This window comes from Centroberyx affinis, unplaced genomic scaffold (assembly GCF_046629955.1).
Source record: "Centroberyx affinis isolate AG114_WGS23_722 - 3 ecotype Tasmania unplaced genomic scaffold, CSIRO-AGI_Caff_v1 ptg004359l_1, whole genome shotgun sequence".
Lineage (NCBI taxonomy): Eukaryota > Metazoa > Chordata > Actinopteri > Beryciformes > Berycidae > Centroberyx > Centroberyx affinis.
This window is the reverse complement of record NW_027282055.1, coordinates 289,051-298,788: the sequence shown is the minus strand read 5'-3', so window position 1 is coordinate 298,788 and position 9,738 is coordinate 289,051. Positions and strand designations below refer to the sequence as shown.

The following is a 9,738-nucleotide window of genomic DNA, read 5'->3' as shown; positions in this document are numbered from 1 at the left end:
TTAGTGTCTGCTGCATGAAATACTGGATGGGCGGAGTTTACCACGAGAACAATTCAGATAGCATCAGGTAAGCTGTCAATCACAGAGGAGTTAGAAGTAACTAAATTACATTGGCAATATTTCCCTGTGATTACCTCTACCTTCTGGCACTCATATTGCCAATCTGGCAGCTGAGGCTAAAACAAACCCTGAAAAATATTTGCCTTAGGTCTGATTCACAGTGGAAGCTTTACATGGTGCTCCAGTAGCTAAATGCTGTATGTGCAGAAGTACAGCCACAGGGTGGCTTTTAGCAAATCGCCTGAAACCCCCTTTGTTGACTGAGGGATTTGAAGCATCACCAAAGCTTAAATCCATACAGACTTGTCTGTCCTAGTACTATGGGAGGCATTCCTGATAGGCAAACACTTTTACACAGATTACTGGTTAAGTACTGCTCTCCAGGCAATCTAGTGTGAGAATTTGTGGAAATGCAGTAAGCTTATTCACTTGAAAGTAACCAAAGAATTGAAAAGGAAGAGGCCGGCACCAGTGTTTAGCCCTTCGTGGGTCTGGAAATGCCGATGAGCAGGGATTTTTTGTTGTGAAACAGAGAATGAGGGTTTTGAAAGCCAGAGATCTCAGCACCTGGCAGTAATCATTGTAGTAAGCCAGAAGTACTCAAAGTAATCACTGAGTCAGTGGTATTAATCAACAACCCTATCAACCCCTGCAGATACATTATGGTCATTTTGTGCTATGTGGCGGTAATAATCTTCCTTATTGCCCCTTTAAGCATGGATTTGTCAGTGGTGAATTGTCTTAATTGAAGTTTATACACCTCAGAGTTTTTGCAATCTCAGTACAAGATGAAGCCCTAAAGCGGGTGAATCTCTCGGTAGGTTTGTTACATGTCAGTGTTTAAAGAAAGAAGCAGTTCTTCCATTCTCATCTCACTGGACGTCTACTGCCTTCAAACTGAGACAAAGTAAACATGGAGGTGACAGACGACATTTTCAGCAGTATTTCTGACCTCACAGGTTTACAGATTCCTTTCAGTAACTCCTTAAATTTTAAGCTGCTGACATTGTTTCCTCTGCTTTGCTATGATTTTGTCTAAGTAAATCTGAGGTCGAGTGTCTCAGATGCTTGACTCTAGTTTCTCAAATCAATTAAAAAAAAGCAAGTTCCTCTTGTTAAGCAACTAAAAGCACATAGAAGTGACAGAATCTTTAGTCTGTAGAGAGAGATATTGGATATATTTCAGATCCAGTCATAAAGATCTGATATTATGATATAACAGCGTTGTGCTCGCACACTTTATGTCTGTTGTGCATCTCTTGTGTGGCTTTATTTAATTAAATCAAAGTAGTATCCACATTACTCAATCTCGCCCTTGCTCCCCACCTCTCCACACTACTTACTGTGTATACAGATCTGCCATTTAATGCATTTTGGATCATTAGAGGACAAAAGTTAAATACAGGTATTACCGGGATTTGTCCTTTGATGTTTCTGAATATTAAACGGAAAGCAAAAAAAAAAAATTCTCGGTCAAATATACACATCAATATTTCTAATACATAGCAGTAAAACCAATGAGGAAATGAAGCAATTCATTGACGTTTTTTCCTCTGTGCATGTCAGTCTATTTCAGCTTGCTTCATTCTTGCTAGATTGTTTCCAGAAAACCGTCACTCTGAGAATAATTCACTAACTCTGACTGCTTCTGGCAATGTAATAAATATTGTCTTATGTTGCATTAAATGACATTAGATGATGCACACAAGAAACAATTAAAAACAGACAACTCTGCCGCAGCCTCCCATGACTCTAATTAGTTCAGTGGCCTGAAGTGCACTTTTGTTATGGAGGAAATAAGGTAACCATGGAATCAGAAAACTGATTAGAGATGAGAAATAAACCCTCCATGCTGTGTTTCGAGGTTATAATTCTGTGCACACTCCAACAATTGCAATTAAATGATAATTTTTGCCAAGAGTCAACAACAGTTCTAGTTGCACACAAGAATACAGCTGCACAAACTGAAATGTAGTTTGATTTCTCTCCATGATCCCAAAAGTTTTAGGCTTTGAAAGTACAGTAAGCTCATGTCTAGGCCCCAGACATGTTTATTAGCCTGGCAATGACTTAATATCACATTTCTCAAGTCTTTACAAAGCACTCCAGCAATGTGAAGAGGTACTAAATGTATCCTCAAGAGATGAGAAGTTGCATAGGGAGCAGTTATTTGTATCGGGATGTAAATTTCCCTCATCTGCAGGCAGGCTGTAACTCTGGACATGATTGGTATGAGTCATAAAGGACAACGAAGTCTCTTGTCATTGAGATAATACTGTAGGCTGCTGCAAAGACCCTCAGAGCGCCGGACAGTATTTTGGGACATGGTGACTTATGTGAGCAGCTGTAGGAACAGTAAATTCTTCAAGGTGCTATACAAAACCGCACTGGGCTGCAGTTTTCAGTGACCTATTAGGTGTGCAGCCACTATTTCACATTCATTACAGGAAGCATTTCCCATAAAGCTTATGAAAACCAATAAGCACTGGCAGAAAATGTCACTTTGATACAATACCTCCCCATGATCTGCTTCGGTTCAAATGACAGCTATAAAAATGAGAACCCGCGGTTACATTTATAGCCATTAGCCAAGCTTATCCTGAGTGTTATCACCATAGGAACTTGGTTATGGGCTTGAATATCTTGAACATTCAACATCCTGCAACACACTGAGCCTCAGCACCAGAATGGACGGCCTGCCGTGAAGAGTTGGGTCTTAAGCCCAATGTCCACCATATGCGGCACGGCTCCGGCATCTTTTTCCGCATCTGGTCTATTTTTGCCGGATCCGCTTGCGTCTGACAAGCGTGAAAATGCACTTTATTGACTTGGCGGGTGATGCATGCAACTCAATCAAACGCGTGCGGTGTACACTGCCAAACTGCACAGAGTTGGCCTGAGGTTGAAGGAGGCACAGAGTGTGTGTGTGTGTGTGTGTGTATGTGCAGTGATGAAAAGAGTACTAGAATGTCCTACTCAAGTAGAAGTACTAATAAAGTTACTTTGCTGAAATTTTACTTAAGTCGAAGTAAAAGTACGAGTGTAAAAATCTACTGAAGTAAAAGAAAAGTAGCTCATTTAAAATGTACTCAGAGTAAAAGTGACTGAGTTACTTTTTATATAGAAAACAGAACGTTGTTGGATGTGATCTTTTCCATGCAATTCTAAAAGGATGAGAGGACAGAGTTCAAACTAGATTCTTTTAATTGGAAAATTGGAAATAACTAAATAAATTGCACAAAGTAAAACCAAATTACTCTTCTCATTCTTTGCTGACTGACTGTTCACTGTGAATCGCTCCACAACTGGCCAAATTATTACATTTTTCTAGAGCCACAAAAACTGTATTCTTTAATGGATGTGACTTAAAACATAGCAAACTACAATACCTCAGTAAAAATGTATGTGTGTATGTGACTGTGTGTGTGTGTGTGTGTGTGTGTGTGTGTGTGTGTGTGTGACTGTCAGTATGTTTGGACGCGTCTGACTCTGCATGATTCTCTTTCCCTTGGAGAGTTTCTGTGTGAATGTGCATAATGTGTTTACAGAGGAGTGTGTCACCTCAGTGCAGGGCTGCCCACTGGTCACTGACTCCTGTGCAGGCCTGAGTCTCAGATGAAGCCCCCGTACCTGAACTTTTGGCCGGACCTGGTCCCCCCCGTCCTGAGGATCCAGCTCCTCAGGATTCATTAATACAAGCCCTGTGAGTCCCACTCAGGAAGTGGCTCTAACCTCGCCACTCTTCTCCCCTCTCCACATCGACTCCCTGTGAGTCAGAAGCCGTGGTAGTGTGGCGGATAATTTGCAGATATGTGCTCATCCCAGACCGTGAACAATTTTCCATCTGCAGACACACAGAGAGAGAGAGAGAGAGAGAGAGAGAGAGAGAGAGAGAGAGAGAGAGAGAGAGAGAGAGAGAGAGAGAGAGAGAGATCCCAGCCATCCTGCCATTCGACTTCCCTTTGAAGCCGGGAGGGAAACATGCGAGAGGTGAGAGGCGAGAGGTCTGCCAGGAGCGCCGGGAGACGCATCAAACACCAGACTGCATTAGTAACACACCTATTACATACAAAGGATAGTATGTGAAGTGGCCAGACTCCCCCGCTGGTTCTGACCATTCCCAGCACTAGAGAGAGAGAGACAGAGGAGTCGATGTCATAGCCACGGCCTTATTTTCAGCGATAGATTGTCCTGTAGCCGTATTCAGCTTCATGCCTGAATTTTAATGTATGGTAATGTGAGATGAGATAAACGCACGCCTATTCTGGAGCAAAGGTGGAATTGATTTTTTTTGCAGATCTGTCTGTGGAACCCTTGTTTTTTTTCATATGACCAGTGTTTTGTGTAGGTGGATATCTTTTTTCCCGACTGGCTCTTAAATAGAAACTAGTAGGGAAGCCACCTATCCTGTTATATAATGCAGACTTAAATGTCACCACTGTTTAACAATATAAAACGGATCAACATGATTTTGAGCGGTAGGTATTCCCCAGTGGAATCTATTTTTTTACATTAATTATCTAGAGGAAGTCTACTTTACGGTCCTCCATGTGTCAAATCAGTGCTTCATATTCACAGAAAATATGTCAATTTGTTGCGACCAAACTTTCAGCGAAACTTACATGAGAATTTCCAGGCACTATTAGATTCCTACAACGCTACAATTCATCTGACTAGTGTAGGTCAGATGGCTGGGTTAATTAAACAACTCTGTAAGACATCATCATGAGTGTAGTGACCAAAACAAGACTAGAGAAGAAGACTATAAATGTCAAAATATTGTATAATTTGAAAAAAGTCACACCACCCTAACGAAAATGATTAATAGTACAAAATGAAAACACACTGTTAACTTAATTATTTGGAGGATGCACTTTTAACTCTATATTTTACAGATACTGTAAGATAAACTTCAAGTAATTGTTTTTTTCTCCCAAAGTGGATACACACTTTGTTTTGGAAACAAACTCTTCCTATACAGATATACAAAAACAACAGACTTGTGTCACTGCCACCGTTTCATCTGCTTTATTCCAACCAGCTGTGTAATTTTCCAAGCTTTTGTGCACTCTCCCATAAGAGTCCCTGAGCAAAACATTCAATCTCAAGTAAATGTATTAGTTTGGGGTGATGAATTTGCTGCGATGGCCAGGGAATTGTAAATGGATTTCCTGAGCGATGAAACAAACAGCCACATTTATGTACCGTGCCACCAACAACACCTAATCATTTGATTACATTGTTTGCATAGCGCTGCAGTAAATCACATCTACTGTAGACAATTCGTTTTTTTTCCTGCTAAGCCAGAACGATCCCACGGAGAATGTATCTTCATTCAATTGTTGTTGTAATCGGGGAAGTACATTACTTAAAAGAAAATGTGCTACAGTTATTTCATTCAGCTCACACACTGAAATCAGATTATTTTGGAGGAGACAGAAACTCCAGAAAAAATATTTGTGACAACACTGACGAATATCTGGTGTGATTCATTATCAGATATAATAAAATAATTCACATATTGTCATAAGTGAATAATTACTCTATGGAATCATACATATGGAGTAGAATAGGACATATAGTATGTCCTTAAAAAATGTTATCATCGAAAACTTTTCCTCTGAATAATTCAAGCTCTTGTCTTGTACACTGATTACTTTTTTTTCCCTTTCGGCAGACTGTACACAGAACGGATAAAAGCCTCCCTCCTCCTTATTTCCAGCATTGTAAAGCCAAGTGTGTGTGTACATAATTATCTTCATTGTCAAGGTTTCAGACAGTTATTTGTTGGTGATAAAAACAGAAAGTTGTGAAACAACACAAAGGGGGTCATTAAGTTTCTCTGTACACTGTACACTTTGCTGCCAAATGCATCTGAAATTATTCCAAGAAAAACGGATGCCAGTTAAACAAAACTTGGAAGAAAACGGCAGCGCAGGCCGGCCCAGACTGTAAGCCAATACAAACCGACTGTGTGCCGAGCGTGAGATATCCCTGACAGCATCCACAATCCCAATCAATCACTCTACACCCGGACACAAGGCATGGCAGGAACTTGCAGCATTTTTCAAGACGCATCAGCCATTCAGAGATCATTAGCCAAAGATTGCTTTGGGGCTTGTTAAGAGCTTTTTCGGATCTTAGCGAGATTTAGCTGGAGTGTGGCCGCAGGTGGTTTTTTCAGACTCTATTAGGAGCATTAGACTCTCTAGGGGAAGTTACCCTCGAAGCCATGCGCATGCATTTTGTGACACGATACAGCTAACTGGAAAATCAGTTGAGGAAATGCCTAATGTGTTTTGCTGGCATGTGGAAATGTGAAAAGCCCTAATCGGATCTAGCTGAGGGGCTTCCAGTGCGCTTCGTGTGCGCTTTGTTTCAGAGAAATCTTGATTGCAAGAGGTTGAACTCTTCGCTGAGATGATTCAAAATGTACTCTCCAGTCACAGTGTTCATCTTGCTACATTTCGTGCCTCTTTCATGGATGAATAACTCATAATGTAGTCTATTTTCTCAACATTTCTCCCACCGTGGCAACAGGCATGATGTGACCAAGAAATGACGTCTGATCTGTGGGAAAGTCATTGGTGATCCTTTTGTCAGATGTCTGAAGGTTTCTGCGGTTCGGCTTCAGCGATATCGTGGGGAGAAAAGGATGACAATAGGCTTGTGAAATCAATTTGACCTCTTATGTAATGTGGCCTTGGTAGTTATCAGCAAAGCTCTAGACAGTCTTCTTCCCAGGAGGGGGGATGTGGGTGGTAGATGGGGAGTTTGTGTGTGTGTGTGTGTGTGTGTGTGTGTGTGTGTGTGTGTGTGTTTGTTTGTGCGGGGGAAGTTAGTATAGTATGCTGAAGGTCACGTTGCAGAGTGAATGTAACTTTCCATCGTGATCATATCACTGCTGTTGGCTAAAGGCTTTGTATCTACAAAACATCAACTTTTCAGAAATTTAGAAAAGCAACCTTTCTTTTCTGAAAAAGGATTTCAGAAACAAAGTTTCATTAAATATTCTCCATGTAACCCTTTGATTCAAGTAAAAACACCAAAATTCAAGTTCACTATAGGCAAGATTTTTATGTAGAAATACACCTGTCTTATCAGCCTAAATCACACAGTGGGGCTGCAACAGAGTAGAGCATCACATCCTCCTCAATTTAGATGCTGTACATTCATTCTATTGGTCCAAATCAAAGTCTGCTGTCGGGTATGGTCACTGGCAGGAAATCTTCTCCACCCACAGGAAGCGATAAGTGCTGAATCGAAACTTAAGAGTGAAATACAAACAATCGCCTAAACAGCAGTGAGCAGCGCTCCGTCCAGAGAAAGCTGGACTCACCAACATTAGATCTTCTGCCTCTCTTGTTCCTTTGGTATAAAGCATCACAGACCAGCTGGGTTGGTAAACATGAGCGGACTGTGTGCAGTTTACTGACGTTACCTTACAGGTTTTCTGGGTATTGAAGTTAAAATTTGTCAAATAGTTACCTCTTGCTGCCATTTGAAGCTCTCAACATGAAAAGTTGCACAGTGCAGCTTTAAAGTCCCCAACACTTGAGATGAGAGGTTTTCACCTGACAACAGTGATATTTCCCTTTTGGCAGCTGTCCCTCATCTGCCATGCAAATAGTTCTTACCAATGAGATCAATTACTGGATCTGTGTAATGAGCTGTGCATAATATTCTGTCGTCAAACCTTATAGTGTGGGAGAATACTGTTATGGACGACCATGCTCATCATTGTGTACAACGAACCCCCTACATCGTGCAGTGACCCCCCTCTTCATCGCCATAGTCTTGTGGAAATGTCTTCAGTCGATGTTGTGTTACCTTAGATAGCTCCACATAGTATTTCCATAGTGTCATCATCATAAAGTAAAGTCTTTTATGTAAGATGCCCTGGACTGGGGCAAAGCACTGAGTTGTCCAATTGTCCTGACGCAAGTCATTGTTGATTTCACTGTTGTAGGGGAAAGACTCTAGGGCCGCAGATAAGACTGTTGCCATGGTCCTGAAGGAGATACCAAGTAAGGCGTCATCAGAAGGGAAGCCCCTCCTCACGGTGACTACCAAGGTGGGCAGATCCATTGCAGAAACCCCCCCCTCCCTCCTCTCCCCCCACCGCCTCCAAGTGGAACCTCTTCCTGTGTTGGTCATACTGAAATAAATAGCAACGCTTTGAGTATCTTATATCTGACCTCCACTGTCTACTAACTCAATCCTTCTGTCTTATGACTGTCGTATCTAACAAAGGTAAAGAAGCAACAATGGTGATTTTATTTCATTTTCAGCTGCTCTATGGGGTATAAAACTCTCCTACTGTACAAATGCATTGACACAAATAGTTTACAATTTCAAATACATATGATCTATTGAAGTACAGCAAGTGAGACTGCCCAATGTCTCTCACAATTATAACAAGAGTGAAATTGCTGAAATTACACACATATTTTTCATCTTTCAAGATTCATCTCACTTTTCCAGTTAACATTTACTGTGCATTTAGTAAACATGGAGGGATTATCCAGTCCTCAGAGGGTCATCTCAAATTTCCTCTCCCATTCCTAATTCCTCGTGAACTTTTTACACCTCATAAGCAGCTAATCCTTGGCGCAAATACAGTTTGTATGCATTTCCAAAATGCTATACCTCGCAGCATGGCAATAGGCTATTGATCTAGCTCTTTCTGTAGAAAATACTGCAGCAAAATAGTGTTTACCCGCTGCTGAGCTTTTCAGTTCTTCTTTGCTTTTTAAGTGTTATATGGATGGTATGGGCGCTCCAGATGCCAATATGAGTTTTATTGCCTCTGTGCTCTGTGCTTGATTGCTTCTGTATGTGTGCTCCTGTGTGTCTTCCTGTATATCTGTGTCTGTGTTTTTATAACCTGTAACATTTCTACTTGTTTGACGTCACTATCCAAAATAATTGCTTACATTTGTTGTTACTTCCTAATATAATGTCGCATTTGATTGGCACTCATACAATCACCACAACCAAAGATAATGCTTCCACTCTGAGTTTCCAGAGATTTAATTATAGCTCAACATTTTGCTGACACATTCGGAAGCTGCTGAGTTCACGCTAACAAGATATGACTTGTCTACTCAAAAACAAAGGAAAGTTGATTTTTTTTTGTAATCATAGTTTATTGTGTTGTGATGTGTAAAGCACTACGACGTTAAGAAATAAAATAAGACATCGTTGTACCTCCACATTGTCTTCCAGCAAGGTCAGTGAAGAACAATTTGCCTTTACAACAACAGCTTTAGAAATTCAAGGATACCTTTGTGTGTATGAGAGGAGAGCTGCTTACCTCACTTAAACCTGAAGGTCTGTTCTGCTACCCGGCACCTCTATTCCCTTTAGATGCTGCAGTGTCACATAAATCAATATCATAGTGACAATAGGTCAATAGTTCCCTGTTTGTAACGTTGTACCATCTGCAAATACCGATACCTTCAACCTTTCATTCTTTATAGAGTCAAGAGTACGCTGATCAAATCACTGACTTTGTGGGGAAATATAACATTTTCTAATGTTCAGGTTACATTTTGATAACACAGGCAAACTAAATCTATGTGAAATCTTAAAATGTGTCCTTTTTTACATATTTGAGTCCAGATAACATTAGCCTTAAAAAAAGATAATGTCAGCATGAACATGCATGCACACACA

At 40.7% G+C, this 9,738-nt stretch overlaps 1 protein-coding gene across 1 annotated transcript in view; it reads left to right on the top strand.

The window, feature by feature from the left end:
• The first annotated feature begins 8,020 nt into the window (after positions 1-8,020).
• The window catches only part of pex5la (peroxisomal biogenesis factor 5-like a), a 44,388-nt gene continuing 42,670 nt past the window's right edge, over positions 8,021-9,738 (top strand). Inside the window, exon 1 of the mRNA XM_071543646.1 lies at positions 8,021-8,134. Coding sequence (XP_071399747.1) covers positions 8,066-8,134 — 69 coding nt within the window. The 5' untranslated portion in view covers positions 8,021-8,065. The remainder of the gene's footprint in view (positions 8,135-9,738) is intronic.